This window comes from Montipora foliosa, chromosome 1, assembly GCF_036669935.1.
Source record: "Montipora foliosa isolate CH-2021 chromosome 1, ASM3666993v2, whole genome shotgun sequence".
In the NCBI taxonomy this organism is placed as follows: Eukaryota; Metazoa; Cnidaria; class Anthozoa; order Scleractinia; family Acroporidae; genus Montipora; species Montipora foliosa.
Genome location: NC_090869.1, coordinates 67237569 through 67260068, shown reverse-complemented (window position 1 = coordinate 67260068; position 22500 = coordinate 67237569). Strand labels below are relative to the sequence as shown.

At 37.7% G+C, this 22500-nt stretch overlaps 2 protein-coding genes across 4 annotated transcripts in view; one reads left to right on the top strand and one right to left on the bottom strand.

Annotated features, from left to right (window-relative positions):
* LOC138005983 (RNA exonuclease 4-like) overlaps positions 1–6067 on the bottom strand; it is an 8675-nt gene extending 2608 nt beyond the window's left edge. The window contains exons 1-6 of one of the 2 annotated variants that reach the window (XM_068852152.1): positions 5832–6067; positions 4673–4785; positions 3769–4085; positions 2266–2354; positions 2087–2161; positions 1371–1440 (exon numbers count right to left, since the gene is read on the bottom strand). In XM_068852152.1, coding sequence (XP_068708253.1) covers positions 1371–1440; positions 2087–2161; positions 2266–2354; positions 3769–4085; positions 4673–4785; positions 5832–6038 — 871 coding nt within the window. In that variant the 5' untranslated portion in view covers positions 6039–6067. Of the gene's footprint in view, positions 1–1370; positions 1446–2086; positions 2162–2265; positions 2355–3768; positions 4086–4672; positions 4786–5831 lie in introns of both variants that reach the window. The other variant, XM_068852147.1, reaches the window with a different exon arrangement.
* Positions 6068–6130: 63 nt separating this feature from the next.
* The window catches only part of LOC138005967 (sorting nexin-33-like), a 17405-nt gene continuing 1035 nt past the window's right edge, over positions 6131–22500 (top strand). Inside the window, exons 1-16 of one of the 2 annotated variants that reach the window (XM_068852132.1) lie at positions 6131–6384; positions 6462–6548; positions 6635–6718; positions 8916–9166; positions 9629–9725; positions 11536–11661; positions 11779–11893; positions 13173–13306; positions 14261–14364; positions 15100–15203; positions 15628–15708; positions 18747–18823; positions 19683–19772; positions 20199–20255; positions 21741–21798; positions 22344–22435. In XM_068852132.1, the coding sequence (XP_068708233.1) occupies positions 6361–6384; positions 6462–6548; positions 6635–6718; positions 8916–9166; positions 9629–9725; positions 11536–11661; positions 11779–11893; positions 13173–13306; positions 14261–14364; positions 15100–15203; positions 15628–15708; positions 18747–18823; positions 19683–19772; positions 20199–20255; positions 21741–21798; positions 22344–22435 (1581 nt within the window). In that variant the 5' untranslated portion in view covers positions 6131–6360. The remainder of the gene's footprint in view (positions 6385–6461; positions 6549–6634; positions 6719–8915; positions 9167–9628; positions 9726–11535; positions 11662–11778; positions 11894–13172; positions 13307–14260; positions 14365–15099; positions 15204–15627; positions 15709–18746; positions 18824–19682; positions 19773–20198; positions 20256–21740; positions 21799–22343; positions 22436–22500) is intronic. The other variant, XM_068852136.1, reaches the window with a different exon arrangement.

The window sequence follows — 22500 nt, the reverse complement described above, 5'->3', positions numbered from 1 at the left end:
TAATAAGGGAAGATTTAACTTGAGCGCTTAGTGAATGCTTGCGATGGCCCGTGTAGATGAGCACATTCACTCCAGCCTGAGAAGTTGCTCTGCATTTTTTCTATGGCTCATGATCATCGATTTTGAACGGGCAATGTGGAGTGTTCTCCGCCAGCTCCTTCCCAATGTGAGGATCAAGGGATGTGTGTTCCATTGGATACAGGCTCTTTGGAGGAAGGTAGGTAGAAAATCTTCACTTGGTGTTGCAGAGATAATTTTACGTAATAAAAGATTACTTGAAAGAATCAAAGTACTTCTATTAACACGCTAAAGTCAAGACGATGTAGCACTGAAGATAAATTCATTACAACACCCGAGGTCCTTGTGGATGAAATGACTCCAACAAATTCTCATGTGGAACATAAAATTTATGAGAGTGCAAAAAAACTTTGTATCCACGTCTCAAACGTTTAACACGAAATCTTTTGTACAGATTCAAGAGCTCGGGCTCCAGAACCACTATAATAACGACCTCTACCTCCGCAAATTTATGGCGCTGCCATTCCTACCCGAAGACAACATCCAGCCAATATTTGAAAAATTGCGTCTTCAAGCCACCAATGGATCCCCTGAAACAGTTTGTCAACTACGTCTCAGAAACGACATGGAAGGGTGGCACAATGGACTCCACCGCCGTGCTTCAGGAAGATGGCATATGCCATTCTGCCATTCTGCCTCCTGATCCATCCATCCATCCGTTTAGTGTCGGAAAAAAGGTTAAACGGATCCAGCGATCAAAGTTTAGATCGCTGCAAGCTCAAATATTTGACCTGTGGGATGATTTAGTGAGCCATAAAATAAAATAATGCAGAGCAACTTCTTAGGCAATGCGCTCATCTACACGGGCCATCAAAAGCATTCACCAAGCGCTCAAGTTAAGTCTTCCCTTATTATGTAAACTTGTATAGGTAGTTACGGCTTTGGGAAATTGTAATTTTAGGGTTTATACTTTAGAGTAATTTGCTACTTTAATGATCAGTGAGATCTTGTAAATAAGGAATACTATTGTACACTAATGTGGAGCGTAGTTATCGAATATCAACGTTCATGCGTTACACCAATTTACCGTATACAATATTTTGGTCGACTCTTACAGCTCAAAATAAGGGTACCCTTGTATCGGTTGATACGTATCAATACATTTTAGGTTCCCTTAGTATGTAAGCGAATCGACTTTACATGTGTAGGCGAATAGACCTCGATGCAGGCGAATCAACTTGTAGGCGAAACGACTTGCAGGCGAAATGACCGACATCTGTCGCTGCAAGAACATACACTTTCACTTTTTATTACTGAAAACAAACAAACAAAAAAACAATCGTAATACTCACAGAAGAATGTTCTCCTTGTTGAATGTTTATATTTAAAAAGTGCTTTGCAAGATTTCTTAACGAAGGCATCCTACTCTAGAAATTACAACACAGAGGAATATTATCAAATAGAATTAATTTTACAGTATTAATTGAATAACGTAGGACATCACTACATTTAGTTGATTACTTTAATGTTAAAAAGTACATAATCATGTGAAATAAAAAAAATCTTCAATAGATCCTTAGCTTTTGTAACAGATGTTTAAATATAACCAGAATTAGAGCTGACTAACCGGGTTATAAACTGTTCTAAACTTACACTTGTAAGCAATATGGCCACCAATAGTGAAGATGCATTTAATGATGCACAATGCAAGCCAGAATTTCCAACTGTTGTCATACAAGTTTCTCAGGGCGTAACAAAATCGAAATAATTTAACTCAAAAGAACTAGTCCAAGCTTTCACTTCAGTTGGTGGTTCAATGCAATGCACATGGTTGCCAAGGTGCCCATGCAGTTCATCGAAGAGCCATTCAGGGGAACCCCAAAAGCCAAAATGATACAACAGCAGTTGAAAGGTCTCACTTTGTCTTAATTTGATAAAGATAATATCTGCTTCAACCATCAAAAAAATTGTCATTATAGAACTTATTTATGACTACTCCTACTCCAAAACTGACAAAACTACTAGCAGAAACAAAGAGACTTCATTCATATCTAGTTAGCTTTCTCACCTTCAATTTTTCCTGAAAAGGTCTGTATTTAGCTGTGTCTCGAATATCCCTCCCAGGGTGTCCGAGAAATAAAACCTATGAAGTAAAATAAACAGCTGCATTTCAACGTTTTTATGGTGACAAATTGTTATTGCTAATCATTAGTAGTCCTTTAGAAAACAGTGTTTTAATCAACCCACCGCAAGGTCATTCTTTAGAGAATGTCCAACAAGAATTCGTCCTTTCAGAAGTTTTGAAACGTTGAACTGCACTGTCTTGAAGTCTGGGGCTGAAAAAATATTATGAAATCAAAGAAGCTGAAGGATTAGGTTTCACAGCAACCTCGTTGGCAGCTGCGAGATGTAATAATAATCCATTGAGAAGCTCCAGCTAGTTTTTGCGTCGGCAGAAGATGAACTGGACAAGGCATTTCTCAACGTGCTGAAATGACATTCTAACAACTTCCACAAAAAATTGTCAGTTATAAATATCCTTGTCAACAAATTGCACACAGGAGAAACACGGAGAAGGAAACGGTAACAGTAAGTTGAAATTTCAGTTCAATCTTGTACATTTTTTCCCAAGCAAATTAATTGTATTGCCACCAATGTTTACACAAGGTGCACTATGATTGGTTGGGACTTGACATCAAACTCATGCTCGTCACACATAATTGGAAATGGGAAGTTTCGAAAATGTTGTAGAGTTGATTGCAGGTGGTTCCTCGATCATTCTCTTAGCCCCTTCCCCTTCACTTGCTTTTCGTGTGACCATTTAGATTCGCCAAACCACCTCAGTGCTAGTAATGCAGGCTAATGAATGATAGGAAGTTAAGTCTCACTCCAAGGGGTCAATGGGTTAACAAACCTACATGATATTGCCAATCACTGCCCATGATCTTCGTGATCTTGCCCACTACCCAGACCTAGCCATATAACATTTAGTTTGTTTCTGGCTTGGCGAATGAATGAAAATAATGATAATTTATTGGCAACTGATGCTAGCTCACTCATAAAAACTCCTCTTGCTACTGGAGGGAGTTACCCTATGCCCTTCTGGTCACCTGTGAAGCCAGTTTAGAAGCATGAAACTTGCAGGTCAGCTACTAAAATTCAACACAATGTGAAGAAAAACATGTCACATACAGTACAGATCTTATAGCCATTGTCTTGTGTTGCAGGTTCTCTACCTCTGCAATGAAAAATCTGCAACAAATGGTGTCAAGATGCACCATTTTACCGTGGAAACAACAACCATCTCCTTCCCTATAACAATACCTGGTCCAACACTTCAGTACCAAGGATTCCCCCCCTGTCCTTCACATTTGGCAACATTGATTGGGGAGGAGAGGGTTAGCACATCGTTGCTGAAGTGAAACCATCTCAAAATTTTGTTGTCTTCTGTCAAGACGCTGAGAAATATATGTACAGGTGTTGAAAGTTTCAGCCTCTTTTTTCAGCACTTGGCCTCTGGTGTGATCACATGTGTGTTCAAAATCCCAGTCTTGCAGTTGTTACGTGCTGAGATGAAAAGTTTCATTGCAAAGGATTACCTAAATGATTCAAGTGCAATGGCAATGTGGCAATGTGCTATGAAAAAGAGATATGTCAGCCTGACGGTATGCCAAGTCATTCACTATATAAATTCATTGTTTCAGGACTGAACATATTATGACATGACCAACAAAGATGTGAGTGACTTACCATTTCTCAAATCTGCAGGTCTAACACCACTAACAGAAGTTCGGTAATCAACTACTTTTTCCTGTGGGGCCACAAATGAGTCATAAACGGCATGGCCATGGGAGTTAACAACTGACACTCTTGCTAGCATGTGTTTCCGGCCACCAGTTCCAATTCCAACCATTTCACAGTCTAATGCAATCCTTTTAGTTAACCGCTCCATATTTCCAGTAATAAGAGTCTTTTGCAGATTTTCATTACCGGTAGTTGTTTCAACTGTTTTTGATCCTGTGGCTTGCTTTAGATCTTCTGGATCAACGTCATCAAACCAGATTTCGCTGAAAGATGACATAATAATTGAAAAAAAAATTATGTGACTTAATAAAATAACGAACAAGAGGCTGACTAAAATTATTTTAGTCAGCCTCTTGTGTTTGTCACTTTCACGAAAAGTAACAAAAAAATTTCCACTCCAACGGCGTCCCCAACATAACATTTTTTTTTGTGAAAAGCAGTCGCATTGTGACACCTTTTCCCACATGGGGCAACACCTACATGATTAATGAAAACAAATCCCACAGGGGTAATGCTTTGTCACATAAATTATTGTTTCTTGTGAACAGGAGGACCTTCAGAACAGAGCATATACATTGTATGTACATGTACTTATCAAAGAAAGCTATTCAAAAGTTCCAATCCTATGTTTTTCAAATCCAAGCTAGAACTACAATTTAACATAAAAAAAACATGCAAAATAACACAAATAGTAAAAATGGACAATACAAATAAAACAACCTTAACAGTGGCATGTCAAAACAAGTACTGTAACACGTACAGGAGCATGATAAGACACAAGCTCCCCCTTTAAGACTCCCTACCCCCAAATACACCCAACCTCCAACATTAAGCCGCCGTGCTAACTGACCTTTTAGCTTTCTGTGAACTTTCACTTGGCTCGAGCCTCGTCTTAAATGTCTTTCTGCTCCTATGTTTTACTTCCCCCTTTTCTTCCGCTTTCTTTCTCTCTTTTTGAAGAGTCTGCAAGAGAAATGATAGAAAGTTCTACTTTCAAAATGTGCCTGTACCAAAATGAATGAATCAAATATACCTTTCTATCATTCATCAGTCCACAAACACATGATGATTGACGTGCTCCAAAAACTGACCTGTTCCAAAATCAGTGGCTTCATAGCTGAGTCCGGAGTCAGAGCATTTCATTGGCATCACAGAGGTCATGAATTCAAATCCCATTGGAGCTACCTGAAATTTTCAGGTGACTATAACAGACAAATTAAATTGTCCAAGTAGGTGAGAGGATCACTTCTATCTTCTGTCTAGAACCCGCACTTCAAAATTATACACTTTTTTCATTCAATGAAACTTCGTTTTCCTAAAAGTTGGAAGCACTGTACGGGCAAAGTGGTGCAGGATAGTAACTCATCTGCCACCAAATGAATATGACCTGACTCACAGTCACATAGGGGCTGAGTTTATTGGTTGATTTGTTCTGCTTTATTTGTGTGATCTGATTTGATCAACAACAATGAATGCACGCAGACCCCCCCCCCCCCCCCAGTAATATTAGGGACCTTTAGATCAGAGGAGGACAACGGCAACGAGTACGGTTTGGCCTCCAAACCTCATGTGCATGCTCAGTATGGAAAAATCATACTTGTAGTCACCCTCGTCCTCTGATCTAAAGTTCCCTTATTAATACGTAGGTGTGTGCTACTAATACTGGTATTAGTAGGGCACTTGTGGTCAGCTAAATAGGCCCGAGACTTGAAAAAGTTATTATTTAATGTCAATTACTTTTACCTATGAGTAAAGGCTGTGTAGAGATGCCCAGTAGCCGGAAAAAATTCGTTAAATACTCCACGACCGACACTTCACACAGACCTCCCCAACCTTCAACTCAAAACACTGCTTCCATGTGTGTGTGATTGACTAATGAATAGAAAAGCTAATTGATTATAAACAACGTCTCCTAGCCATAGAAATTAGAAATATTTTATATTGCCGATCATGGAGTATTTTAAAAATCCTGTCCGTCTGCTGGACATGTTGATAATTAAAAAGCTAACCGCTTGTAATATTTTCCAATTCGATGACATTTCTGCAGCGGTTTTAGGAAATCCAAGAAAGCCACTTTGACTTTTTTCTCTCTTGACTTGTCCTCTTGCATGAGGTAACTTCCATTTTTTTCTGTTTTTGGATTGCAAGTTTTGCGTATGCTTCCGTTTATGAGGTCTTTGCTGTATTTGATCACTTTCAACAGTTTCATCCGCCATCTTGAGAAAATTCTCGAGTCCGCTGCACGATTTTCCAGCGGTTGCCCAAATAACGGTATGATACTTCAAATATGGCACAAACAAATTTCCCTGAGAGTTGCGAAATCGACAGAAATAGACTAGCTTTATACTACTGTAATAATTTACGCAGAAAGATTCTATACGCGTTTTTTATATTTGGTACCGAAGTGTAACGTGACTACAAGTCTAGCAACCAGCTGATTTTTCTTTTGCAGTACGGGTTCGTTCACGTGACATCTCTTCTGCAGTACAGTAAAAATGGACACTGTAGATTGAGCTATATGTCGAAATTAAGCTCAAAATGAATGTATCCCCTGGTTGTAAGGTAAGTTAGAGCTATCGCTTAGAATGTTTCATCAAATGAAAGTGATTACCTTTTTGTTCTCTTCTGTGACTTTCTAGGTCCGGGTGTTGTATGATTTTGAGGGCGATGCTCCCTCCGGTGAACTCATCGTGTACACCGACGAAATCTTGACTGTGACACGCACGGTACGTGCAAAGCTGCATCTCTGTCTTTTGTTTAGACTAAAAGCCCACCACTCATCTTTACTTCTCCTCTGATTATTTCATTTTAGGATGTTGGTGAAGGCTGGTGGGAGGGGATTAGTCCTAACGGCGTTCGAGGTCTTTTTCCCGAAGCATACGTTGAGCAACTTGAGGTACGTATACAATTTACGCTGATTGTATCACGCAAAATCTGAAAACTTGCATACTTTACCAAAGTAAATTGAGCGGCAAAATTGTCAGTTCAGTTCAGTTCAGCTCAGTTCAGTGTATTTAGCCACAATACATCACGAAGTACGGCATTAAAAGAAATTAACACATGGCAAGGGAGCCCAGAAGAAACCATGGGTCTTGTAGGACCTGAACGCCCTCGTTACATAGAAAGGGCTTACCCATATGGATTGATGGACTACATAGACTGCTTAATTAAATTACCATTGAACACTACACGATGTTTTCCTTAGTTTCGCTAAGATGACAACATTTACATTGTGCACATTTCAAAATGATTGTTTCAAACAATGAAGGCGATTATGAATTTTTTTCCTCAGTTTGTTTCATTTACACGCCATCGATAAGACGTATATTGCATTTCCTGCGAGGCGATTTATAAGTCGTCCTTTACATCATCGATTAAATATACTGATGTCACTAATTAATACTGAGTTTAAACAAAACATAATATTCTTAAAAGGTAAGCTTTATTTATGTTTGAAGGTTTTACAAAGCAAATTCGGGATATATAGATTTAAAAATAGTAATGGAAAGCGGAACTATATTTCAACAAGTCGACAATCTCCTTTCGACACGATAATATGTTTGTTTTGGCAAATGCTTTCCACGTTTGATATCTAATTTCCTGCTATAAAATGTCACTTGTGCAAATTCCAGTATTCGTTATTATTTATATGAAAAATAGTAAAAATTATTGGCTTTATATTTATTTGAGAGGCCAAAGGTTATTCATCACTTCTAAAGATATATTTAAGCTTAAAATTGTTGTGTTGGCTGTATGCAAAATATTTCCCAAGAAGATTGAATCACTCTGTCAACATTTTTGTTTAATTATCGAAGACTTGCTGTCTGCTAGATTGTAACGCACTTAAACCTAAAATGAGGCACGAGTTTTTTGTCGGCACTGCCCAACAGTTATTTTTTCTTAACCTTAATTAATATAATGCAAGTTTGATCACATGCACATTTTGATAATCATTATGTGCTCTGAAATTAACCCTTCCTGCCTCATTAATTCATTCAAAAGAATATGAAGCAATTATTGGACATGGCTGAGCATGATTTTGAAAAATTATGGAGATTGACATACAGTGGGTGTGAACTGACAAGATTGAAGGCAGGAAAATATAACACCTTCAAAGTCTTGGAAGATCTCCACAATATTATTTTTTTTCAGATGGGCTTGATTACCAGCTGCTGATTTGGGAAAGTTCCCCAAAGATGAAGGTTCAACCCATCTTGCCTCTTTTTACCTCGCATGTCATACATACTAGCTATCTTGATTGCATATAATAAAATTTCATTTGTCAATAAATTTACTGAAGTAATGAATGAATGACAATGAAAATGTTTATATTTATCCAACAACAAAACAATTCTGGGACTCACAAATGAAAACACATCCTCACTTTTCAGCTTTAGCTGGCGGGATTGGAGGCAAATATTGAGTGGCAAAGCTGTGCAGAGAATGGGAAGGGGCGCTGGGACTTCATAGCACCCCTCCCCATTCTCTGTGTGGCTTCACTGCTTGATATTTCTTCCCGCCAGCTACACAGGCTAGAGTTTCGTGCAACTTATCTCGCAATGTTTTGGTGACATTGTAGCGGCACAAGTTCCACAAAACATTCTACAGTGTGACATACCCTGCAATGGCCAAAATTGTTGAGAGACAAGTTGCATGAAAAGTAGAACTTAATTCTACTTTCGGCAACGGCTCTTGCAACTTGTCTTGCAACAATTTTGGCCGTTGCAGGATATGTTACACTGTGAAATGTTTCGTGCAACTTGTCCCACCACAGTGTCGCCAAAACATTGCTAGACAAGTTGCACGAAACATTTCACAGTGTAACAGCGCCTTTATTCTTTATAGTTTTAACACAAAAGGATTTCAAAGTGGCTTTCATTTTGAATGAGGAATGTGAGCTTTGCGAATGACATAGTTATTTACTCAAAATCTTTTTCTCTTTTAAATTCTGCTTAGTTGTCTCACTGGTTGAAATAAACAAAATGATACAAACAATATGAAGACAAATTCAGAGGTGTCCTTTTTTATCAGCCTTCACGTTGTGTTTCTCAAGAAATATATTGAGTTATTAATTTTATTTAATATCGTTACAGCTTGTTGACAATAATTCATACCCACCCGTTCAACAAAACAGTTATCCACCTCCACCAATTATTAATGCCCCCCTACCTAACCAAGGCTCTGTTGACGGAGCGGACGGATGGGATGATGATTGGGATGACGAAGAAACAGTCAGCACTTACAGTGAAGATCAAGAGTCTGGTACAGTTGCATCTTTGCCCAGGAGAGACACTGGCTCATCGGGGATAACCAGGACAGGAACCATTCGTAAGAGCATGAACAGGTACTGTTTCTTGGAGATTCGAACGGGGGTATTATTTTGAGAACTTTTTGAAGTGTTTGTTCAAGACTCAAATCTACCGTCTCTTTAACTTGACATACCGGTATTTAAGAGATAAGATTTTTACCATTAGTTTCCAAAGTCAAGAATAGTCTTACTGTCATACTGTTTACTTAAACAGACAACTATGCTCCATAAAATGTTATCATTTTATTGTGCAAATGCATTGTAAGTGCCAGCAACATGCTGCAAGGGGCACCTTTGTGACCAGACTGATGTAGACCTTAACTGTTCTACCCCTGAACTGGCCTCCATTTATGAGTAAAATTCACTGGCGTTGGACAGTATAATTATAATCTATAAGAGACAGTTGGAATTGGTAACGGTAACATGCAACATCAGATTGTTGTCATTTTTGTAACTGAAAAGAGCAAATTTGAAATCGGTAAATGTTATTTTCAAAAGGTTTTCCAATTTTGTCAAGTCTGGAGGAGAAGCATACATTATTGGCTCTTCACAGGCAGATGTCAAGGTCCCTCACGAGGAAAGGGTGTCAGTGAAGGTATTATAAATAATTCAAATTATTTGAATGAGTCCTCCAATCATGAATACATTGAGATGTCCAATAATATTACATTTAATTTTACCTTGAGTGATTTTTGGTTGTCACCCTTTCAAGTATTTTGCAAAACACAAGAAAGTATAATAATTAATTTATCTGTAAACTTTGCATGATTTAAAGTTTGACAGGCATTGTGCAAGGGACAATTAATTTTTTATTTTATTGGTCAAGTTTAAGACACATTCATATTCAAATGGAACTTACTATAATAGGTAATCACATGATTTCTAGTGCAATTTGGAATAAATAAGCCCAAGTAAATTTTTTCAAAGACGACCGAATGGGCGAGTGCAATTTGTAGCCTTTGAAAAAATTTACAAGTGCTTATTTATTCCAAATTGCATGAGAAAATCATGTGATTACTTATTAGTAATTAACAACTTTGTCGCTTTATAATTCATAATCTCATAGTGATACAAAGGACTAGACAGTCTTTGGCAGTAAATGGGACTACGGCTCTTGCATGGGTGCACCTAGCAGCAACATCCCTGTGATGCAACTAATTAGGGTGGAAGCGACACACCCTGAGCAGTAAAGGGGATGGCAGCGACACACCTGGCAATGCAACAAATGAGGGTGGCAGCAACACACCCTGAGCATAGATGGGCAATGGAGTCGGGTGGCAGCGAAACACCCTGCAGTACGCGGCTGGAAGTGACAAGTGCTAATGTGAGCCTGCAAAGTGTGGTGCAAACCACAGCTGAGATAGCGATAGTGGGTAAGGAGCCCCACCCAACCTGCTACGTGCAATGCAAAGTGGCAGGTGTGCACCCAAAATGCATCCCAAATACTGAAAATTAAGTACAGTTAGCTATGCAATAGCCTTGGTTTGGATTTCAAATTCCAAATTCATGCAACACAAAGGATGGCTGTAAGCTTTGCCCTGGTAAGGTACTGACCCGAGTTGAAGACGTAAAGTGGAGAACGACTAGTGACTTGGTGAATCATGAGATACTTGCGGAGAGCTCGTACAGGACAGACTGAGCAGTGGGAAGGAGCAAGCAGGAGGGAGCAGCCCTGGTAGTATGGGTCTGTTTTGGATGACTTTAAGTGTAGGCTGATGCACTCATAAGGTGTGAAGGACACATCATTAGAGGATAGATGCACCAAGGGGTTGAAATATGTTGTTGTCGGAGACGTGAATTCGCTGGAGGGAAGGAAACTGCAGAAGGCTAATGTAAAGACGGACCACAGCATCAATGTATCCTGAGGAACGATGTCAGGAACACGAGAGCCAACTTGACCTTGATCTGGCGGAGAAGGGTCATGGTGATAGGAAGTCGCCATAGTGGTGAAGTTGCTGTGGTGTGCTTGATTCCCGCCAAGCAAATGGAGGTTGGGAGCTTCCGTGAAAGGGTCGGGGAGACTATTTTCAATGTGGGGGTAACAAAGGCCTGCCATGTAGAGCTTGATGGTCTTGAAGCAAACGATTGACTAGTAGGTAAGTAGCGAAGAAGTGGAGCGAATTTTCAGTGGCGGAGAAGCTGGGCCATCCCTGGGAGCTGCAAGGCTACAGGCCATTGTTGACATACATGTACTGATGTGAGACGAAATTAAAGATGAGCAGTGAAGCACACCGGTGACCAGGGATTTCCCTTTCTAGCTATAGTGAGGATGACTCCTTGTTTTGTTTAGAAACATCCTCCTTGTTAATATCTTCTTAATTTCCACTTCATTAGTTCCCTGCCTACTAATGTGAGAAAATCTTAGTCCTTACATGTAAATCCAGATAATTTCATTTCATCTACAGCATGATGGAAGGAGAATCACTTGGAGCAGACATGATGAGCCATTCACATGCTCAATTGATGCGCCTGAGAAGAAAAGCAAATTTAAGGGAATGAAGAGCTTCATTTCTTACAACATAACACCAAGTGTGAGTTAACTTTGCATTGTTTTCATACCCTTTGCATTCTGAATGGAAATGGAGATGATCCAATATAGTACATGTAGAACTAATCACTTAATGATTTGTCAAAATTTTGTGACACAGAATACTAGAGTGGCTGTCAGCAGACGTTATAAACATTTTGACTGGCTGTATGATCGTTTCGTTGAGAAGTTTACATCAATTTCTGTTCCACCATTGCCAGACAAACAAATCACAGGCAAGTTGCATTTATTAAATATACATTGTGATGCATAATGTTAATGTGAAAACAAGAAGTTCTGTGAAACCAAACATGGTTTTATTTTGTATTGTGTTGTTATTGATGTTGTTATTTTGTCAAAATTGTGGCCGAATTCTGATTCATAAAGAATTCCTTGATTCTTCCAAAAAATCTTAAAAGTTGTGCATATTATCTACTTCTGCATCTGTCTGCATGTTTCAGCACTCAGTTTGTCCTTATGTAAGAAGACTAACCATCAATTTTGAAGATGAAAGCATTAGAATAGCACTTCCTCCTCAGTCATTTGAATACCTTAAAGGGAGCCTCCACTCTTACTACAGATTAAGTTTAAACCAAAGGAAATTTAGTGTATTTTTACAAACAAATTTGTTTGAAATTTGGTTTTAAAAAAGTGTTTATATCAGGAAAAGTGAATATTAAAATCGCTTATTTTCACTTTCAAATTTTGCATGCGCCGCCATCGTGAATAATTGTGACATGTTACGGTTGCCCTATTGTTCTAACACAAAGAGCTTTTGTCTAATAACAATAGGGCAACCATAACACGTCACAATTATTCAAGATGGTGGCGCTTGCGAAATTTGAAAACAAAAATAGGCGATTCTAAAACACATTCTTCGAAAATATTTTAGACTGACTTGACTGTAACAGTTATTTCCTAGCTGTGAAGTGGAGGTTCCCTTCAAGTGTTAATAATAACTGGATTGACACCTCAAATGTGCTAGGATGCCCCAATTGATGAGTAGTCAAAGTCTCACTCCCAGGGGGTTAAAGAAGCCTTTATTGTATGCGAGGAGGATATACCATCTTAACTCCTCCCAAAAGCAAAAAGTTCATTGTTCAATGCTCCTGTGCAGAGCATGCTGAGCAAGGATGTCTTGGTGGTGTCAGACACCACCAGGGATCAAGCAGGTTGTGCTAAATGGCAATGAGTAACTGAAATGTCTTAGCCAGCTGGCATTCAACAGAGGTCACCGGAAGGCCATTTCATCTGCTTCAAAGCTCGTTTCTCAGTAATTGCTTACCCACAGAACACCATAAGAATGCTCACTCAGGAGCTCGTTTAACATGTGTTTGTGCATTCTGGACGGAATTGGAATTTGACGCCGAGTCTGGGAATTGAACCCGGGCCACGTTGGTGGGAGGCAAGTACTCTCACCACTGCGCCATCCCTGCTCCTCCACAGTGATATGAACATCAGTGTAATTTTTTCACTGACAGTTTGTTATTGATGTGGTGTCTTTCTCCTTTGCAGGGAGGTTTGGTGATGAGTTTATAGAGAAAAGAAAGGAAAAATTGCAGATGTGGATGAACAGAATTTGTCTTCATCCTGTACTATCGCAGAGTACGGTGTTTCGTCATTTTATCACATGTGCAGATAATGAAAAAGTAAGAAAACCTGGACATGGCCATGAGTTGTATTATGCATGGCTTTTTAGATAATGAGCAGGTGGATTTGAACAGACCACTCGCAGCAGTAAAGAGGTTAAAATAAAACAGCTGTCCATGCTTTAAAAGTAATATTTCTGCACTTCCTGGACACTGATTGCTACTTGTGGACATTCTTGCGAAAATCTGTCAGCTGTATTATTTTTTCAGACATTTTGGCAACGCATCTTTACTTGTCAATGAGGAGTACACCCCTTAGGGGCAAAAGGCTGCTGCCTAACGGTCTCCTGGTTGCCTGGGGTGCCTTGTTTGCAATCGTGGGCAAACAAATTTCTGAACAAGTAGCCCAAACGGGCGCCTAACTTATCACAAGGTGATTCATCCTCGCTTTCTTGTAAATTTGATCCCAGCTGGAGATTAAACTATGAAAAAAGCGATATGGTTGGAGAGAACGGCAGCTACAAGTTGTAAGCAAATTCGACAAAATAATAAACGATTCTTAAACTCGTAAACATGTTCAATATTGCTAAGGGCTTTCATTGCGTTACCTCCTGGTAGCGCACAGAGACTGGGTCGCAATGTGATTCCCAAATATGGAAATGCTACGTCCATATGTTTCCTCTGTTTACATTTTACGTACACAAAGGCAGTGTGCATGTTAACTTGTAGAAAGTTATGTTCATCCCATCAGCTCTCAAGAGACATGCATTTCTGTGATGTGAAGCTGAATCTCCCATGGTGGTGGAAGGTTCTTCCCTACTTTAAGCGAAAGTGGTGAAATCAAGGCCAATATAAAGTACTTTCGGTTTACAAGACTAGTGTTTTTCGCTTAAACCGAGTTCACCAATCTGAGTTGTTCTTGTGCAGCTTATGTACAGGTCTGCCACTAAGTTAATAATGTTGCTATTGAATTGTGTCGAGGTGATAATCATAATGACTAATTTCTCTTCTCAGGAATGGAAGCATGGAAAGAGGAAAGCTGAGTGTGATAAGCTTGTTGGAGCATCTTTCTTTGCAACAGTCGACACTCCACAACAATCCCTTCAACTTTCAGTAGCGTGAGTTTTTTGTTTTTGAGTGTTTTAAGTCATTATTTTACCTTTTATGCCCAATTGCAGCAAAAAAAAGATTGAATGATGCATGCTGTGGTTAAAATGTTTCAAATAAGTTTAATTTTGATTTTTCTTTGTCTATATTCATTGTCATAATCTGAAACAAAGAAAAATTAAAATTGAATGGGCAGGTACAAAAGTCAGACTAGATCAACTCAGATTGCTCACCTCAGATTGAATGAAACCTGGTTTTGTCAGCTATTGAAAACTATTTGACATTTGTCTTGATTTCACCAACTGGTTATAGCTTAAAGATTAGGGTTAGGGTGATTTCTTGAGGCCTTATTGTTTTTTTAAGTCAAGGAGATAAGCAATCCAACTTGATCTGGTCAAACTTTTGTACATGCCTAAATTGAACAGGTTTGAAAAAGTTTGAACCACAAACATATGCACATCAGTAATTTGACTTTGATTTGAAAAGGAAAAGCATTATAGTATCTGTCCTTATAAATTTTTTTTTGTTATCATCATGTTATGGGGCATTGGGATCTGTGAACGGATACTCTTGGAATCAATCAGATGAAAGGGGGTACTGTCATGACAATGCAGCAAAAGGATTTGAAAGATCTCTGCAGGATGCAATGGTTATTAAAGAGTAACTAGAAATATGACTGCGATGTCTGTGATTGATCAACAGTAAAGTGGATCATGCCAATGTAATTGCAATGTTTTCCCTTTCAGTGAAAATAGAATAGATCAATTTGGAAGGTTCATTAAAAACATGGATGAGAGTGTGAAAGCAATTCAAGACAGAGGCCAGGTGCATTGTGAGAAGTGTCAAGGGTGTAAGTTCATTTTATTTTATTTTTCATTATTCTTTGACTTTGGGATTTACATGACAGTATTATGTGTTTTGAAAAGGTTTGTTTCAGCCTAGATATAAAGCAGCAGCATACTCTTTACAGATTCTCATTTTACAGGAAAGTACTGGTAAACATTAAAAACAACTCATCACCTTGGAACAAGCGAAGACCTTTTTTTTTTAAACCAAAAATATTCGGCATTTGTTCCAATTTCACCTAGGTTAGCTTAAAGATTAGGGCTAAGGTGATTTTTCGAGACCTAATCATTTTGTTTATGTCAATCCGAGGTGAGAAATCTGAGTGAAAACCATGAAATGTGAATATTATTAATGAGTTAAAATTAAGGAGAGACAAAAAGTCTCCCTTTCCAATCATGTTGTACTATAGGTTTCTTTTCCTTTGACAGCTTACAGGACTGAATTCAAAAAGATTGGCAGCACCTTTCTATCGCTGAGTTCAGCATTTGCTGTTGATGAAGATTCAGACAGTAAGTATCAAATCACGACCAATAATGTTGGATGTCTGTAGTTAAAGTTAGGGGACCTTGTGCTTCCACTTTGATGTATTATCCCGAGTGTGTCAATCATCAAGGCCACAAGATAAAGAGGAAAAAATTTTTTCTGTAACTGAAACTGTACTGGAAAAACACATGTTTACAGCAGTAAGCGAGAACACCCTGAAGTACATGTGAGCTAAAGGTGGACTATACTTTAAAATAACTCCTGCTAAATTATTGGTTTATCATATAGTTAGAGAATACGAAATCTGGGGAGCACTTGTCTTGGTTTCCTTTTATTGGTTTTTGAGATGAATACAAATTATTAGATAGCTCCATTTTTTACTCCTGGCCTGAAAAATTGTTGGTAGCTTTGATCCGATTATAATAGGGGATTTCAGGGCTAAAACAATACAAATGTAGCTGATGACAAAAGAAAACAATACATTCCTTTTCATATTATTGAGTTCTCTAAATGCCTGCTGAAACCTGGCCCCAGTAGTTTAAAGGGTGGGTAGCACTATCCAGAGGATAAATCACTATCCACTGGATAACTCAACTGGCTTTGTTAGAAGTGTTTATCATAGATGGATAGTGATTTATCCGGTGGATAGCATTATCCACCTTTTGAACAACCAAAGCCTGGAGGGTATAAACCGCAGGTTGCAAGGTACTGTTTCACCATAACTGAAACAATCCAAACCTTTACTAATGCTAACATTAGGCATAAACACTATGCTTTAGGTAATGTTAACAATTGCATTGCTATGTGGAGGTTGGGTGCCAGCTGAGACATCCTGGAGCTTCTACTATTCACGTGGGTCATTTGCTATGATTTTTTTCCCACTGACTCTAAAAATTGATGTCTGAGGCCATAGAAAGAAAAAGAAGCCATAGAATTTCACCAAATTTGGCAGGTGCAAAGTTTGATGAGTTACCTTGCAATTGCCATCTTTTCATGTGATCTGTCTGTTATTGTGATGTCACAAATGATGTCTAAATTTGGTATGGATTTTGCATTTTAGAAAAGAAATGATAAAAAGTGCATATTAATGTTTCGCTTGAGATTTTATGATTACCGGTGAAAACCCCATTTCAATCGGATAAAACGGCTTTAATTTATAAGCAATCAAAGAATTCAAATTTCCCGCCTTAATGCCCATATATGGTCAAAATTAGGCTATTTACATGCCAAGAACATTTAACATATTGGTACAGGAGTTAAGCCTAAAATATATAAAATCAAATTTGTAGTTTTTGTGACTTTATATTTGTGGTGCTATGACACGTTTTTTCGTCACGAAAAACGTCATTGTGACGTCATAATGACGTTTTAATGAGAAAAACGCGTCATAGCACCAAAAATATAAAATGAAAAAAACTACAAATTTGATTTTATGCATTTTAGGCTTAACTCCTGTACCAATATGTTAAATGTTCTTTGCGTGTAAACAGCCCAATTTTGACCATATATGGGCATTGAGGCGGGAAATTTGAATTCTCTGATTTTCCGTAACTTTGCGCCGTTTTATCCGATTCAGATGGAGTTTTCTTTAAAAATATTCTTTCAGTATAGCAAAAATGCCTGTAATCTTTTCAACACTGATTTTCAAATTTTTAAGGATGTTACTAAAATTAGATGGCACTTATGACGTCACACTTTTTTAAAACGTCAAAATTACCTTACAATGGCTCAAACCTAACGAATTTTTTTTTCTAATTAACATGTTGTAATATCTTCCTTCAATTTAAATATAAACTTTTTATCTGTGGGCCAAAACTTGAATTTTCGAACGAGTGGGAGAAAAGCCCTCTAGAATGACCAACGTGATTGGCAGCCAGCTCCAAGATGGAGACTGCGCTGATGGCTGCAAAACCTGACAACCCAGCCATGAGCCCCCACACCCCAGAGAAGACAAGCACCGGTCACACTGATAAACAGTGAAAAGTAGAGGGGGGAAGGGAGGGGAAAAACCACTAAAAATGCTCCACACAAAATGCTACTGCTTCCCACCACACCGATAAAATTAATTTGAGCTCTTCAACCCAAAGCATGAGGAATCTGATGTATGTGCAAATATAACAAAACCACTGGCAACAATATTGACTGCGGTCACTCCTACATGTAGTTGTTAACTCCTTTAAATTTCATAATGCCTAAGGCTAGCATTTTTGTGAAGGTTTGGGTTGTTTCAGTTATGGTAAAACAAATGACCTGCATCCCTAACCTGCAACCTTCACTTTACACCTTCTAGCTGAAGCCACTCCAGTACTACATGTATTTCTTTCAAATACTCAAATCAAAGTCATTCAGACAGTATTCACACACCAAATCTCAATTTTCAATTGGACTCACCAACTATAAAACTACTGGTATTATCATTTTACTGATCAATTTCCTCTATCCAACACTGGGTTATTCTCTCTATTCTTTGATTTTTCTTTTCAAGATGAAGAGACACATTACACCAGGGCCCGGTTCCTCGAAAGCCGATTAACTTAATCCAGGATTAGCGTAAACTTTTGTTTCACGTTTTCAACTTTTTGGTGAAAGTTTCTTTTGCTTATTTTTGTTTTCAAGATTGACGTCTTCTCATGTAAAGTTCTGCCGAAAATTTGCGTTGAACAGCATTTGGGAGTAGAGAAATAAACTGCTTGGTTAATTTTTAATCTTAGATTAGCGTTTATTGGCTTTTGAGGAACTGGGCCCAGGTCTGCATTGTTTGTGCATTTCCTCATCACCATAACTGTGTTTGACGCTGAAGAGCAATTGCTACAGTAACTTTGAACTTGCAATCTGCAAGAGAGCAAGTTGTCATTGACCTGTCCCTTGTGAGGGGGGAGGGAGTAGGATATACCTGTATACATGTATGTCCCTCCTTGTGCACAGCATTTGTTTGTCTCCCTAGGATGTGTAAGCTTAAAGAAAACATTTCTCTAAACTTATGCCTGGAGGAAAATCCAGATAGTCATCATAAAGACTAATACTAATGAATTCAGCCATTGTTCTTGATTTATGTTGTTTGCAGGTTCTCGTCGATTAACAGAAGCTGTAGGGTATACAGGGAAAACATATGATGATGTAGGAGAAATGTTTGCAGAGCAGGTTTGTACAAAGCTAATACATTTTTGTGTGTAGTCAGGCTATACAGATTGATAATTAATAATAATAATAACATTATTATTATTATTATTATTATCATTAATAATAAAAATAATAATTATGTCTTTATTCATTCACTAAAATACATTTGGTAACAAATGTTACAATGAATTAAATTTGATATAATTATAATACATGTATACATAAATACTATCTGAGAACGATAATTATAACTAAATTGTATTTAAATTTTAATCTATTAAAAAAGGTATCCTTAAATCGTTCTGTATTCAATTTTGGTCTGGCAGAAGATAGTGCACGTAATTGATAAGAAGTAACTTCAGCCTTTGGTACTAAATGATACAGTGGGTGGCAGGGATCACCTGTAATTTTTAAAAAATAATCTTCGATCACATTGTTCTAGAAGATTAAAAATATTTACATGATCTATTGTATATCGTCTTTTATAGCATCCACTTAAAAAATGTTGAATTGAGGTTAGGTCAGATTGATTCGCTCCGTAAACCAGTAGTGCGTACATAAATTTTGTCATAGTTAGAGAGTGAAATAACTTATCTACTTCCATTTGCGTATATCCTTCCTTCCTTAGAGATCTTTTAATAAACAAGCATTTGTTTGCTTCCCATAGTTTGGTCCTCACATGGTCTGAGTACGTTCAATCATCCTGTAGTGTGAAGCATAGTACAGTGCGTTCCTTAAGTTGTTCGAATTAACTATTGAACTTGGTGTGTTTTAACTATATCTGCAGTAGTTCTATGTTTACTTTTTACCAGTCTAAATCATCTTGGAAAGGTCATCTGTCGTGTCTCCATGGTTAATGTATTTTCTTTCCCATTTTTAGCCGCAAAATGACTTTATTCCACTGATAGAAGGCCTTAAAGAGTATTCAGGGATGCTTGGTACATACCCTGATATTTTACAAGTCCATAAGGTGCGATGAATAATATTCTTTCTTAGAGGTATATGATTCCTTTTAAGAATAAATTATCTTTGAAATTCCTCTTAATTATGAGATCATCAGCCAGAAGTCATTGTTTTACCATAACTGAAACAACCCAAACTTTTACAAAAATGCTAACCTTAGGCTTAATTAACATTTATCTAAAGCATAGCGTTTCGAAAGGCCTAATGTTTGCATTAGAGGTTTGGGTTGTTTTAGCTTTGGTGAAACATTGACCTAACCTGCAATTTACCACCCTCCATCAGATCCTAATGATTTTGTTTGATTTATAAAATCACTGGCCTCACTTACGTGTAATTATCACCATACAAAAAGACTTCAATCTTACTAAAAATGTTTTCTTGTTCCTTGGGCAAACCAACTTGCAGTAATAACTTTTTCCCACTTGGTTTCCAGGGTACAATTGGAAAGGTGAAAGAGTGCCAGAGATTAAACGAGGAAGAAAAAATGGAGGTATGTTAAAAAAGAATTATTAGATATTATTGGGGATTAAAGTGTGGTTGTTCCTTCTATTCGAATGGGATTTAAAGGCCCACCTTCAACCGACAGGCTTTGCGTGCCGTAGAACAATAATTTTCATACATGAAAATCCAGCCAAAGCTGAAATTTATCCAATCAGATCGCTGTGATAAGCAATTCGAATTTCCATAACAAAAACAAACGGTCGAAAAGCCTGTCGGTTGAAGGTGGGCCTTTAAGTACTGTACTGTGTATTTTGTGACATGACCACATGCACCCAAATAACTGTTGGCTAACCATCTGTGGTAGACATGGTCAGAAACTTGTATGTTTGAAGTGCAGAGACCAATGGAATTACAGTATCGGCATTCATCTCATCAGTATCCAGTTGCCAAAGGGAATACATAAGTGAACTGTGAATGCAGAGAGAAGTTGTATTTGCTGAAGAAAGCAGATGACTTCACTCATTACAACTAAACACTGATATTCTCATCAATAGGTTTGCTCATAGTTGCTATCCATAGTTTGAGAAAAATCAACATAACTTTGCTTACCCTGATTGAGCTGATAGACGGACATGAAGTTAAATGTAACCAAATTGAAAACTTCTCACATGCACTAGTTACCATTCCACAAAAAAGTGTTACATCGTTTTAATTTGATGTTTGTTTCTCTGTGTCACTTTAATTACCTAACACCACACAAGATCGAGGCAAGTTGATGCAGTCATACATGTACCAAGATGGCATCCAAAAGAGGCATGCATATTATCCCATTGAATGATTTCCATGGGATAATAATTTATGCATTCCTCTTTTGTCCAAACGCAATAATAATTCTTTTTGTCCCTCACTACTCTATCCTCTTCTCTCTTCACTTTGTTCAGCATTTTTGTATTTGCATCTATTTTTCCACTTGAAAGATGTGTTATTTTGAACCATGAGGAGAAAGGGGAAGCCCTCTGGGGCTTTCACATCCAGAAACATAACTCTTAGTTTGCCATTATAACATACATACTCACCTTGATTCCTCGCTCAAAATCCACATGTAATGCCTGCTGCCTCTTCCCCCACTTTGCCTACATTTGCTACATTAATTGACACAATTATTTGCATCCTTTGGAAGTAATTAACAGTTGAGGACATTTCTGGAGCATACATGTTTTTGTACCATTACTTGCCATGCAATACAGGGTAACTGAAATGTTGAAAGAGAGAAGTAATCCTTGCACTTATCAGGTCAATTTCAGCAATAATTATTATTTTTCTCTTAAGGAATCTTGTCTCTCGCAGACACCTGAAGAAGTCTATTAGAGACAATTGCTGAAATTGCCCAGATAAGCGCAAGCATCACTTCTTCAATCCCTTTCACCTGTAACACACTCTTTCAAATGTACACATTTACGTTAATTTTTTATTTCGTTTCAATCATTAAGTGAAATTTTGTCGTAATTTTTGTCATCGATTTTCTTTGTTCTAGTATGCAGTATTTCAAGAAATATGTGCCCGTGCAGACACAATAACAAACGTATCTTTTGGTAAGTTAATACTCCAGGCATTGCATAATATTATTATCTGCTACAGGTCTTCAGTGATAGATTCTATATGATCTTGAGATGTGCATGGGTTTTTGTAATAGCGAGGTGAAGAAAGGAAAGGAAATTCATTTAAGTGTCTAGTCGTTCTAGCGCTGAAGCACTAATTGGGGACACTGTAAATTGAAATTAACAATTAACACAAATCAAGTGTTTGATATTGTATCTAAGTTAAGAAATAAATTGTGATATAGTTGGTTTAATTTTTTCTTATTAGTTTTCTGTATCTTTGTTACAGAGAAGTCACTCTTGTGATTTAGATTTTTAATAAATATCATAGAATACTAATAATAGGGAAAGATTTGAAGTGTAAATTTACCAGGGTGTAAATGTGACCTGAGTGCTTCATTTCAGTTGGATGTTCTGAGTGTTACCATCATGAACTGGAACTCAATATACATATTCCAAATGACTTTACCAGAAGGACTTGGTGTCTTAATAATATCGATGATGTTAGATTACAACAAATTTTCATGTTTAATCTTCAGCCGAAATGAGTCACCTTCACGACCAGAAAGTAACAGACTTCAAAAATATGATGCAACATTTTCTCCAAGAACAAATAAGTTTTCATCACAGAGTAAGTTGAAAGTACATTGTATCAGTCATCCTAATATATTTTCATTCCTACATGTTCTTCTGAGC